General features: G+C 50.6%; 1 protein-coding gene across 12 annotated transcripts in view; it reads left to right on the top strand.

Annotated features, from left to right (window-relative positions):
• The first annotated feature begins 2,345 nt into the window (after nt 1-2,345).
• CEP250 (centrosomal protein 250) overlaps nt 2,346-12,735 on the top strand; it is a 156,733-nt gene continuing 146,343 nt past the window's right edge. For 10 of the 12 annotated variants that reach the window (XM_030533043.1, XM_030533047.1, XM_030533042.1 and 7 more), the window contains exons 1-2: nt 5,035-5,121; nt 5,634-5,819. In XM_030533043.1, coding sequence (XP_030388903.1) covers nt 5,050-5,121; nt 5,634-5,819 — 258 coding nt within the window. In that variant the 5' untranslated portion in view covers nt 5,035-5,049. Of the gene's footprint in view, nt 2,404-2,541; nt 2,648-5,034; nt 5,122-5,633; nt 5,820-12,735 lie in introns of those variants that run through there. The other 2 variants (XM_030533040.1, XM_030533039.1) reach the window with 2 other exon arrangements.

Genomic DNA, 12,735 nt, shown 5'->3' with positions numbered 1-12,735 from the left:
CAGAGAGACCAGGCAGAGCCCACCTGGATGCACGGAAGACTTAGATATTATGTGCTGAGGAAGGCCAGGCCTGAGGGCCCTGAGAGTTTCTTATGCTGTGTTCAGATGCTCAGCAAACCCTCCTGTTTTACGCTGAGAGTTGCTCCAGTCTAGAGAACAAGGCTGCATTATTTCCTCTTGGCATGGAGGCCCTGGTGGTCCAGAGCAAGTGGACTCTCTGAGGGGGCCCCTGGCCAGAGACAGGCATGCTAAAGGCTCAGAGAGGTGCAGTATCAGAAGGCAGTGGGGCTAACCCCCAAGGGAGAGTGGATGATGTCACAGTGAAGAGGGTTCCTCCTAGGGACCTTAGGGGCCAAGAGTGGGCACGACCTGTGACAGAGGGCCCTTAGCTAAGTCTTTGTATTGTGATGTTCTACAAGGGCCTAGTTTTGATTGTCCTTCTTGATGGGTGGGAGAAGCACTCCTCCTGGCCACATTCACAAGTTCAGAGCAGGCATTTGATATCATTATAAAGCAAAACTTACATATTACCTTTTAGCAGGTGGCACAAACATTACAAGAATGTAAAAGCAGCAAAGAATCCTGTGGCACCTTATAGACTAACAGACGTTTTGGAGTATGAGCTTTCGTGGGTGCAAATAAGTGACGGTCACATTAACACCACCCTATACCGAAAACCTACCGACCGCTATGCCTACCTTCATGCCTCCAGCTTCCATCCCGGGCACATCACATGATCCATTGTCTACAGCCAAGCACTGAGGTACAACCGCATTTGCTCTAACCCCTCAGAGACCAACATCTACAAAATCTCCACCAAGCATTCTCAAAACTACAATACCCGCACGAGGAAATAAGGAAACAGATCAACAGAGCCAGATGTGTACCCAGAAGCCTCCTACTGCAAGACAAACCCAAGAAAGAAACCAACTGGACTCCGCTGGCCATCACATACAGTCCCCAGCTAAAACCCCTCCAACGCATCATCAGGGATCTACAACCCATCCTGGACAATGATCCCACACTTTCACAGGCCTTAGGTGGCAGGCCAGTCCTCGCCCACAGACAACCTGCCAACCTGAAACATATTCTCACCAGTAACTGCACACTGCACCATAGTAACTCTAGCTCAGGAACCAATCCATGCAACAAACCTCGATGCCAATTCTGCCCACATATCTACACCAGCGACACCATCACAGGACTTAACCAGATCAGCCACACCATCACCGGTTCATTCACCTGCACGTCCACCAACGTAATATACGCCATCATATGCCAGCAATGCCCGTCTGCTATGTACATTGGCCAAACTGGACAGTCTCTACGGAAAAGGATAAATGGACACAAATCAGATATTAGGAATGGCAATATAAAAAAACCTGTAGGAGAACACTTCAACCTCCCTGGCCACATTATAGCAAACTTTAAGGTGGCCATCCTGCAGCAAAAACACTTCAGGACCAGACTTCAAAGAGAAACTGCTGAGCTTCAGTTCATCTGCAAATGTGACACCATCAGTTCAGGATTAAACAAAGACTGTGAATGGCTTGCCAACTACAGAACCAGTTTCTCCTCTCTTGGTTTTCACACCTCAACAGCTAGAACAGGGCCTCATCCTCCCTGATTGAACTAACCTCATTATCTCTAGCTTGCTTGCACATATATATATAACCCTGCCCCTGGAAATTTCCACTACATGCATCTGAGGAAGTGGGTATTAACCCAGGAAAGCTCATGCTCCAAAACGTCTGTTAGTGTATAAGGTGCCACAGGACTCTTTGCTGCTTTTACAGACCCAGACTAACACGGCTACCCCTCTGATATGTTACAAGAATGGTTTTCATGCACCAACTTGCAAACATTTTATAGAGCGTAAACACGTCTTTACAAACGGAGCACCCAGCTTGAACAAGGCTAACATACAGGCGAGCTGGTCTGGTTTCCAGCTATGAATCGGTCAGGGCTGAGCTGACGCCTACACCCTGGGCAAGCGCTGGCACCTCATCTACCAGCATTGCAGCAGGGTGCACAGACCAAGCTGCAGCCAGAGCCCAAATCCCTACCGCAATGTTACAGCCCCAAGCAGCTGGCCCGGCCCGGCCCGGCCCAGCTGCAGGCGTGTGACTGCAGTGCAGACACAGCCGTGGGCACGACTGGCGCACACCACAGCCAGGGCCAGCATGCGGGAACAGCGCGGCAGCGCCAAGTGCCCGGCCTGGGCACCCCCGGAGTTCCGGGACGGGCCCAGCCAGCCCCCTGCTGGGGAAGCCGGACACGCGCTCCCAGCCCGCGGCCGCGCGCAGGCCCCTGCCAGCCGCGCCGAGCGGGCTCCCACCGCTGGAGCGCGCATCGCCTGCACGCCGCGGCCGCGGCCGGGGCCGGGGCGGCTCGGGCCGAAGGGTGGGGCCGGCCGGCAGTGAGGGGGAGGCCGAGTGGCGGCGCGGGGGGAGCGCGGAGCTCCTGGCCGAGCCCCCTTGAGGCGGAGCGGAGCGGAGCGGGCGGGGGCGGCCCTGAGCGCGCGGCCTGACGCTGCTGGGGCCTCCCCGAGCCGACCCCGGGGCGCAGGGCGGCCAGTGGCGGGACTCGGGAGCGGCGCTGTGGGGCCGGCTGGGTGAAAGGGGCGGGAGACGCGCTGGGGCGCGAGGTGAGTGACTGTGGCGGAGACGCGCAGGTGGGTTGGGGGTGTGACAGTGACCGGAGAGACAGGCTGAGGGTTGGTGACGGTGGCCGGAGAGACAGGCCGAGGGGGTGGGTGACGGTGGCCAGAGAGACAGACTGAGGGGATGGGTGACGGTGGCCGGAGAGACAGGCTGGAGGGTGGGTGACGGTGGCCGGAGAGACAGGCCGAGGGGGTGGGTGACGGGGGCCGGAGAGACAGGCCGAGGGGGTGGGTGACGGTGGCCGGAGAGACAGGCTGAGGGGTGGGTGACGGTGGCCGGAGGGACAGGCTGAGGGGTGGGTGACGGTGGCCGGAGGGACAGGCTGAGGGTTGGTGACGGTGGCCGGAGAGACAGGCTGAGGGGTGGGTGACGGTGGCCGGAGGGACAGGCTGAGGGTGGGTGACGGTGGCCGGAGAGACAGACTGAGGGTGGGTGACGGTGGCCGGAGAGACAGGCTGAGGGTGGGTGACGGTGGCCGGAGAGACAGGCTGGAGGGTGGGTGACGGTGGCCGGAGAGACAGGCTGGAGGGTGGGTGACAGTGGCCGGAGAGACAGGCTGGAGGGTGGGTGACGGTGGCCGGAGAGACAGGCTGAGGGGGTGGGTTACGGTGGCCGGAGAGACAGGCTGAGGGGTTGAGTGACGGTGGCCAGAGAGACAGGCTGAGGGGTGGGTGACGGTGGCCGGAGAGACAGGCTGAGGGGTGGGTGACGGTGGCCGGAGAGACAGGCTGAGGGGGTGAGTGACGGTGGCCAGAGAGACAGGCTGGAGGGTGGGTGACGGTGGCCGGAGAGACAGGCTGGAGGGTGGGTGACGGTGGCCGGAGAGACAGGCTGGAGGGTGGGTGACGGTGGCCGGAGAGACAGGCTGGAGGGTGGGTGACGGTGGCCGGAGAGACAGGCTGGAGGGTGGGTGACGGTGGCCGGAGAGACAGGCTGAGGGGGTGGGTTACGGTGGCCGGAGAGACAGGCTGAGGGGGTGAGTGACGGTGGCCGGAGAGACAGGCTGAGGGGGTGGGTGACGGTGGCCGGAGAGACAGGCTGAGGGGTGGGTGACGGTGGCCGGAGAGACAGGCCGAGGGGTGGGTGACGGTGGCCGGAGAGACAGGCTGGAGGGTGGGTGACGGTGGCCGGAGAGACAGGCCGAGGGGTGGGTGACGGTGGCCGGAGAGACAGGCCGAGGGGTGGGTGACGGTGGCCGGAGAGACAGGCCGAGGGGTGGGTGACGGTGGCCGGAGAGACAGGCCGAGGGGGTGGGTGACGGTGGCCGGAGAGACAGGCCGAGGGGGTGGGTGACGGTGGCCGGAGAGACAGACTGAGGAGTGGGTGACGGTGGCCGGAGAGACAGGCTGAGGGGTGGGTGACGGTGGCCGGAGAGACAGGCTGGAGGGTGGGTGACGGTGGCCGGAGAGACAGGCCGAGGGGGTGGGTTACGGTGGCCGGAGAGACAGGCTGAGGGGGTGAGTGACGGTGGCCAGAGAGACAGGCTGAGGGGGTGGGTGACGGTGGCCGGAATGACAGGCTGAGGGGTGGGTGACGGTGGCCGGAGGGACAGGCTGAGGGGGGGGGGGCTGACAGTGGCCAGAGAGACAGGCTGAGGGGTGGGTGACGGTGGCCGGAGAGACAGGCTGAGGGGTGGGTGACGGTGGCCGGAATGACAGGCTGAGGGGTGGGTGACGGTGGCCGGAGAGACAGGCTGACGGGGGGCTGACGGTGGCCGGAGAGACAGGCCGAGGGGGTGGGTGACGGTGGCCGGAGAGACAGGCCGAGGGGGTGGGTGACGGTGGCTGGAGAGACAGGCCGAGGGGGTGGGTGACGGTGGCTGGAGAGACAGGCCGAGGGGGTGGGTGACGGTGGCCGGAGAGACAGGCCGAGGGGGTGGGTGACGGTGGCTGGAGAGACAGACTGAGGGGTGGGTGACGGTGGCCGGAGAGACAGGCCGAGGGGGTGGGTGACGGTGGCCGGAGAGACAGGCTGAGGGGATGGGTGACGGTGGCCGGAGAGACAGGCTGGGGGTGGGTGACGGTGGCCGGAGAGACAGGCTGGAGGGTGGGTGACGGTGGCCGGAGAGACAGGCTGGTGGGTGGGTGACGGTGGCCGGAGAGACAGGCTGAGGGGTGGGTGATGGTGGCCGGAGAGACAGGCTGAGGGGATGGGTGACGGTGGCCGGAGAGACAGGCTGAGGGGGTGGGTGATGGTGGCCGGAGAGACGCCGGGGGGTCGACAGAGACAGGAGATGCACCAAGGGGCCAGATGGGTGACAGAGGCGGGAGATGTGCGGCGGAGGGGGGGAGGTTGACAGTACCTGAAGACATGCTCTGTGTGTGTGTGTGTGACAGTGGTGGGGTGGGGCTGCAACAGTGGGTTGGGAGGGTGACAATGGCGGGAGATGCATTCAGGGGGGACGGAGGCAGGAGATGTGGTGGGGGTGACGGTGGCAGGAGACGCACCAAGGGACCAGGTGGGTGTCAGAGGCAGGAGATGTGCTGTCCATGGCTGCCCACACCTGCTTCTATCTGGCTCTTTCACTCCCTCACTTGCATGGACCTAGTAAGGAGCTGGTGATATGTTTGGGAGCTGCTCTCAGGACTGGAGTTTTCTGCAGGACATTTGGCAGTGGCTGTGAGAAGGCTGCACCTTGCACTGCCACCCATAGGTCTGCCTCCTACTCCTAGATTAATCTTGCTGCTAAATACTGGTGCCAGGCTATTCTGGGGCATGCTGCTTCTTCACATCGACTGGACCAGACACTGTAGCTTGCTCCATTCAGCTTATTCCAGTACAGGAGCCTCCTGATTGGATACTATGGATGTCTTGCTAGAGTCACAGCCAGACCCAGTGGGCAGGCAGATCTAATTAGTTTCAGTCTTCTTCATCCTCTTCCCTGCTTCTGAAAACAGCCTAGGCTTCTGACTTACTGCAAGGCCATTATCCTCTTCCTGTATTACCATTATACCATTCTTTGATCCTCAGATGGAGGCAGGAGACCAGGAGGTGAGCAGCATGAAACTGCAGACATTGTCGTTACTGCCCGAGGAGCAGATAGTGACACTTCGTCAACAGATGGTGGAAAGCCAGGCATCCTATCAACGCAAGCTGCAGAGCTCCCAAGAGGCACAGCATAGGCAGGCAGTGCTTGTGCAGAAGCTACAAGCAAAGGTAAAGCAAAAGTATAACCGTGAACATGGAAACAGGGAGCCAGGGATCAGGAGTGAAAGACATTGGCTGAGATGTGGAAAGACCAGGATGACAGAGAAAGGGGTGCTGTGGGTCAGGAGTGAGGAGCATAACTATAACTGACAGCTGATTTCCTTCTGCAGCCTTTTTACATATTTACAAAAGAGAGAGGCAGAAAGGTAGGGTAGAGAAGAGCAAACATGGCAGAAAAAAGATAAAGGGGGAAGAAATGAAAACAAAATCACTAAGATGGAAGGGGAAGTAGGAAGCAACGTAGAGGGAAAGACTAGCAGGGAAAATAAGAGCCCCACTATCTGTTGTACTGGCAGCCCTGATGTTTGCTTGAAAGCCTCTGCAGCCTGCTCACGAATGCTGAAGAATTTGAAGGTGACTTACACAAAATCTGTCGTTATGGAGGCTAGGACCACATCTATCTTAGGGATTGGGTGCAGCAGGGCAAAGAGGACTGTGAGTGTGTGTAGACGGTGGTGTTGGATAGCGGAGGGGAAATAGGGGTGGAGATGGGAAAAGGAGTAGCTAGGGCTGTGGGAGCTATAGAGTGGTTTGGGTAACAAGGAAGGGGAAATTGAGCGAGCAGTGGAGCATACAGTATTTTCATGTAGTTAAAAAAGGCAATAAGTGGGTCCGTTGCATTTCTAGCCTTTTTTAGCAACTTAACAATTTTAACTCCACATTCTACCAGTCCATTACTCAGTGGATATTTAGGACTGGAGGTAAAATGTTCAATTCCATAATCTGGTGTGAAGGTCTTAAAATCTTTACTAACAAACTGAGGCCATTGTCCGCCCTCTCTATTTTAGGGATACCTGATATGACAAAAATAGCTGTATGTTTTAAGATTGTCTGCTTTGATGTGGTCTTCTGTAGTTGAGCTTCCTGTGGATAAAGTATATTTTTGCAGGATCTGGCAACTCAATTTTCTGAGAGAAATTCCTCCAAATTCAACAATTCTTTTTTCTGTAATTGGCGTTTTGCTTTATTCAGTTTCAGTCCATTGTCTCTAGCAATCTGCAGAACTTGTACAAGTCTAACATGAGTTCTTGTTCTGGGGCACTCCAAATGAGAGTATAATCTGAAAACATCTTAATACCCTCATTGCTACTACCTTGTTTTGTGGGATGCAGATATGAAAAAGGTATGTTCTTAACTTGCAGATATGAAAAAAACTGATGCTATTGAAATGAATAGCTGAGAGGAAGCTAGTAGGGGGAAGGTTAAACATGGATATTTGTAGGCACCACTCCCACTGATTAATACCCCAGAAACTGAAGAATTTAGATTGTGAACTCTTTAGCGCAGATTTATAAGAATGATGTCCTGTATGCTTGGATAGCAGCTAGCACATTATGGGCATTTATTGGAGAACAAATAATGACACTGATAATAAAAAATAGGTGATAAGTATATTTCATCCAGATAGTCCAGGAGGGTTTCTGTCTATTGCCTCATCAAATTTTGACAACCCTTCCACCTAGAAATGTTTGTTGTTCCTTCCCAATTGTATAGGTTGCTGCTCAGGGGTCTCTGATTTTTAAGACAGTTTTCTTAACCCTTTCAATAATATTTTGAAATATATCAAAATATTATATTTATAACCTTTTCTGTTGCTCTTTTCTCCCCTTTTTTCTCTCTATGGTGTGTACTTTTTCTGGTTGTGTGGCTACATTGGTTTACTTCTCTATCGTTAGCTCCATGTAGGTGACTGGCATCACTCATGCTGTTAATTATAATTTAGTGTGTTATATTAAGTTTGCTGTAGTGGGGATCTGTAGGTTTGCTTTGTATCCTTTTTGAGTTTAATTCCTGTATATAATATTGCTGGGATTTCATAGGGGTTTTGTGCTCAGTGGTTTTTCTAGGTTTTGGGATGGTTTTTTATCTATCAGCTGAATTGACTGTAGTTTGGTAGGTATGTGGGCATTATTTCACTGCTATTCAGTTCTTTCTTGCTCTCCTCAATCCCACCATTATTTTTTGGTAAGCTGAATGTGTCTGAGAATGGAGCCCATCTTCAATGCCTGGAGAGATAATGGAGCAAATAATTAAGCAATCAATTTGCAAAAACCTAGAAGATAAGGTGATAAATAACAATCAGCATGGATTTGTCAAGAACAAATCGTGTCAAGCCAACCTAATAGTTTTCTTTGAAAAGGGAACAAGTCTTGTGGATGAGGGGAAGTGGTAGATGTGATATGTCTTCACTTTAGTAAGGGTTTTGATACCGTCTCTCATGACCTTCTCATAAACAAACTAGGAAAATACAACCTAAGATGGGGCTACTATAAGGTGGATGCATAACTGGTTGGAAAAGAGTGTGCATAACTATTCCCAGAGAGTAGTTATCAGTAAGGCTACATTTTAGTCACAGGTCTTTTTAGTAAAAGTAATGGACAGATCATGGGCCATAAACAAAAATTCACGGCCCATGACCTGTCCATTACTTTTACTGTTTACCCATAACTAAAACTTGGGCTGGGTCTCCTGGGGGGGTAAGGGGGAAACGGCAGTCTGGGGGCACTGCAGGTGCTGGGGCCGGTGGCCTGGGACCCCCGCTGGCGCTTGGAGGGGAGAAGCAGCCGGTTGTGTGCTGCCTGGGATCCCTGCTGGCTCTGGGGGGTTAGGTGGTGGCACAGGGCCTAGGACACTGGCTGGTGCTGAGACGGGGGGCTCGGGTGGAAATAGGGGTTGACGGGGTTAGTAGGCTCCTTACCCGGCTCTGCATGTCCCTGCAGCTCCTAGAGGGAGGGAAGGCCAGGGGGGCTCCACACGCTGCCCCCGCTGAGCTCTGGTTCCACAGTTCCAATTGGCCAGGAACTGCAGCCATTGGGAGCTGTGGAGGCGATGCCTGCAAGCAGGGACAGCGCACAGGGCCCCCTGGCCCCTCTGCATAGGTCAAGAGTTGCAGGGTCATGCCGGGCACTTCCGGGGAGCCTCCTCACCAAGTGAGCACTGCCCCACACTCCAACCCCTTGCCTCAGCCCTGATCTCCCCCCCACACCCAAACTGCTGCAGGCCCTGCTGCTGCCTAAGTGTTTGGGCAGCCCCTCTGCCAGGGACACCGGTTGCTGCAAAAGTCACAGAGGTCACGGAAAGTCATGGAATCTATGACCTCCGTGAGAGACACGCAGCCTTAGTTATCAGTGGTTTACAGTCAAGCTGGAAGGACATACCAAGTGGGGTCCTGCATTGATCAGTTCTGGGTCCACTTCTGCTCAATATCTTCATCAGTGATTTATGATAGATAATGGCATAGAGAGTACACTTGTAAAGTTTGCAGATGATACAAATTTGAGAGAGAGGATGGGATTAAAATTCAAAGTGATCTGGACAAACTGGAGAAATGGTCTGAAGAAAATAGGATGAAATTCCATGAGGATAAATGCAAAGTACTCCACTTAGGAAGGAAGAACAGTCAATTGCGTGCACACAAAATGGGAAATCACTGCCTAGGAAGGAGTACTGCAGAAAGGTTCTTGTTAACCTCTGAGGATAGAACAAGACACAATAGACTTAAATTGCAGCAAGGGTGGTTTACTCTGGACATTAGGAAAAACTTCCTGTCAGGGTGGTTAAGTACTGGAATAAATTGCCCAGGGGGAATATAAGAACATAAGAATGGCCGTACTGGGTCAGACCAAAGGTCCATCTAGCCAAGTATCCTGTCTACTGAAAGTGGCCAATGCCAGGTTCCCCAGAGGGAGTGAACCCAACAGGCAATGATCAAGTGATCTCTCTCCTGCCATCCATCTCCACCCTCTGACAAACAGAAGCTAGGGACACCCTTTCTTACCTATCCTGGCTAATATTCATTAACAGACTTAACCTCTATGAATTTATCCAGTTCTCTTTTAAATGCTGTTATGGTCTTAGCCTTCACAACCTCCTCAGGCAAGGAGTTCCACAAGTTGACTGTGCGCTGTGTGAAGAAGAACTTCCTTTTATTTGTTTTAAACCTGCTGCCCATTCATTTCATTTGGTGACCCCTAGTTATTGTATTATGGGAACAAGTAAATAACTTTTCCTTATTTATTTTCTCTAAATCACTCATGTTTTTATATACCACTATCATAGCCCCCTTTAGTCTCCTCTTTTCCAAGCTGAAAAGTCCTAACCTTGTTAATCTCTCCTCATATGGGACCTGTTCCAAACCCCTAATAATTTAGTTGTCCTTCTCTGAACCTTTTCTAGTGCCAGTATATCTTTTTTGAGATGAGGAGACCACATCTGTACGCAGTATTCAAGATGTGAGTGTATCATGAATTTATACAAGGGCAATAAGATACTTTTCGTCTTATTTTCTTTTCCCTTTTTAATGATTCCTAACATTCTGTTTGCTTTTTTGACTGCCGCTGCACCCTGCGTGGACGTCTTCAGAGAACTGTCCACGATGACTCCAAGATCTTTTTCCTGATTCATTGTAGCTAAATTAGCCCCCATTATATTGTATGTATAGTTGGGGTTATTTCTTCCAATGTGCATTACTTTACATTTATCCACATTAAATTTCATTTGCCATTTTGTTGCCCAATCACTTTGTTTTGGGGGGTCTTTTTGAAGTTCTTCACAGTCTGCTTTGGTCTTAACTATCTTGAGCAGTTTAGTGTCATCTACAAACTTCGCCACCTCACTTTTTACGCCTTTCTCCAGATCATTTATGAATAAGTTGAATAGGATTGGTCCTAGGACTGACCCTTGGGGGACACCACTTGTTACCCCTCTCCATTCTGAGAATTTACCATTTATTCCTACCCTTTGTTCCCTGTCTTTTAACCAGTTCTCGGTCCATGAAAGGGCCTTCCCTCTTATCCCATGACAACTTAATTTACGTAAGAGCTTTTGGTGAGGGACCTTGTCAAAGGCTTTCTGGAAATCTAAGTACACTATGTCGACTGGATCCCCCTTGTCCGCATGTTTGCTGACCCCTTCAAAGAACTCTAATAGATTAGTAAGACACGATTTCCCTTTACAGAGACCATGTTGACTTTTGCCCAACAATTTATGTTCTTCTATGCGTCTGACAATTTTTTTCTTTACTATTGTTTCAACTGATTTTCCCGGTACGGACATTAGACTTACCGGTCTGTAATTGCTGGGATCACCTCTAGAGACTTTTTAAAATATTGGCATTATATTAGCTGTCTTCCAGTCATTGGTTACAGAAGTGATTTAAAGGACAAGTTACAAACCATAGTTAATAGTTCTGCAACTTCACATTTGAGTTCTTTCAGAACTCTTGGGTGAATGCCATCTGGTCCTGGTGACTTGTTACTGTTAAGTTTATCCATTTCCAAAATCTCCTCTAGTGACACTGCCGTGTGTGACAATTCCTTTGATTTGTCACCTACAAAAGCCGGCTCAGGTTTGGGAATCTCCCTAACATCCTCAGCTGTGAAGGCTGAAGCAAAGAACCCATTTAGTTTCTCCACAATGACTTTATCTGCTTTAAGCGCTCCCTTTTGTATCTCGATCGTCCAGGGCCCCCACTGATTGTTTAGCAGGCTTCCTGCTTCTGATGTACATAAAAAACATGTTATTACCTTTTGAGTTTTTGGCTAGCTGTTCTTCAAACTCCTCTTTGGCTTTTCTTATTATGCTTTTACACTTAATTAGGCAGTGTTTATGTTCCTTTCTGTTTACATCAGTAGGATTTGTTTTTCACTTTTTAAAAGATATCTTTTTATCTCTCACTGCTTCTTTTACATGGTTGTTAAGCGACGGTGGCTCTTTTTTTAGTTCTTTTACTGTGTTTTTTAATTTGGGGTATACATTTAAGTTGGGTCTCTATTATCGTGTCTTTGAAAAGCATCCATGCAGCTTGCAGGGATTTTACTTTAGTCACTGTACCTTTTAATTTCTATTTAACTAACCCCCTCATTTTTGCATAGTTCCCCTTTTTGAAATTAAATGCCACAGTGTTGGGCTGTTGAGGTGTTCTTCCTACCACAAGAAGTTAAATGTTGTTATATTATGGTCATATTTCCAAGTGGGCCTGTTATAGTTACTTCTTGGACCAGCTCCTGCGCTCCATTCAGGACTAAATCGAGAATTGCCCTTGTGGGTTCCTGTACCAACTGCTTCAAGAAGCAGTCAATTAAAATATCCCAGTCAATATGGAGATAATTGAAATCCCCCACTATTATTGAGTTCTTAATTTTGATAGCATATCTAATCTCCCTTAGCATTTCATCATCACAATCACTGTCCTGGTCAGGTGGTCAATAATAGATCCCTACTGTTATATTCTTATTAGAGCATGAAATTACTAGCCATAGAGATTCTATGAAACCTGTGGATTCACTTAAGATTTTTACTTCATTTGATTCTACATTTTCTTTTACATATATTGCCACTTCTCCCACCTCCCCCCAGGACAACCTGTTCTGTCCTTCCGATATGTTTTTTACCCTGGAATGATTGTGTCCCATTGATTGTCTTCAGTCCACTAGGTTTCTGTGATGGCTATTATATCAATATCCTCCTTTATCACGAGGCACTCTAGTTCACCCATCTTATTATTTAGACTTCTAGCATTTATATAAAAGCACTTTTAAAAAATTGTCACTGTTTATGTCTGCCCTTTTCCGATGTGTCCTATTCTTTTTTATGTGAATGTTTCTCATCTGATCTGGCCCTTAGATTATCCTCTTCCATCCTTTCCTCCTGACTAAAACCTAGATAATATCTATCAATAGACGCTCCTCTAAGAGAAGTCTCTGTCTGATCCACAGTCTGCAGCAATCGGCTTTCCCCCATCTCTTAGTTTAAAAACTGCTCTGCAATCTTTTTAATGTTAAGTGCCAGCAGTCTGGTTCCACTTTGGTTTAGGTGGAGCCCATCTCTCCTGTATAGGCTCCCCCATCCCAAAAGTTTCTCAAGT

The sequence above is a fragment of the Gopherus evgoodei genome, chromosome 14 (genome assembly GCF_007399415.2).
Source record: "Gopherus evgoodei ecotype Sinaloan lineage chromosome 14, rGopEvg1_v1.p, whole genome shotgun sequence".
Taxonomy (NCBI): domain Eukaryota; kingdom Metazoa; phylum Chordata; order Testudines; family Testudinidae; genus Gopherus; species Gopherus evgoodei.
This window is presented reverse-complemented; position numbering and strand designations above follow the sequence as displayed.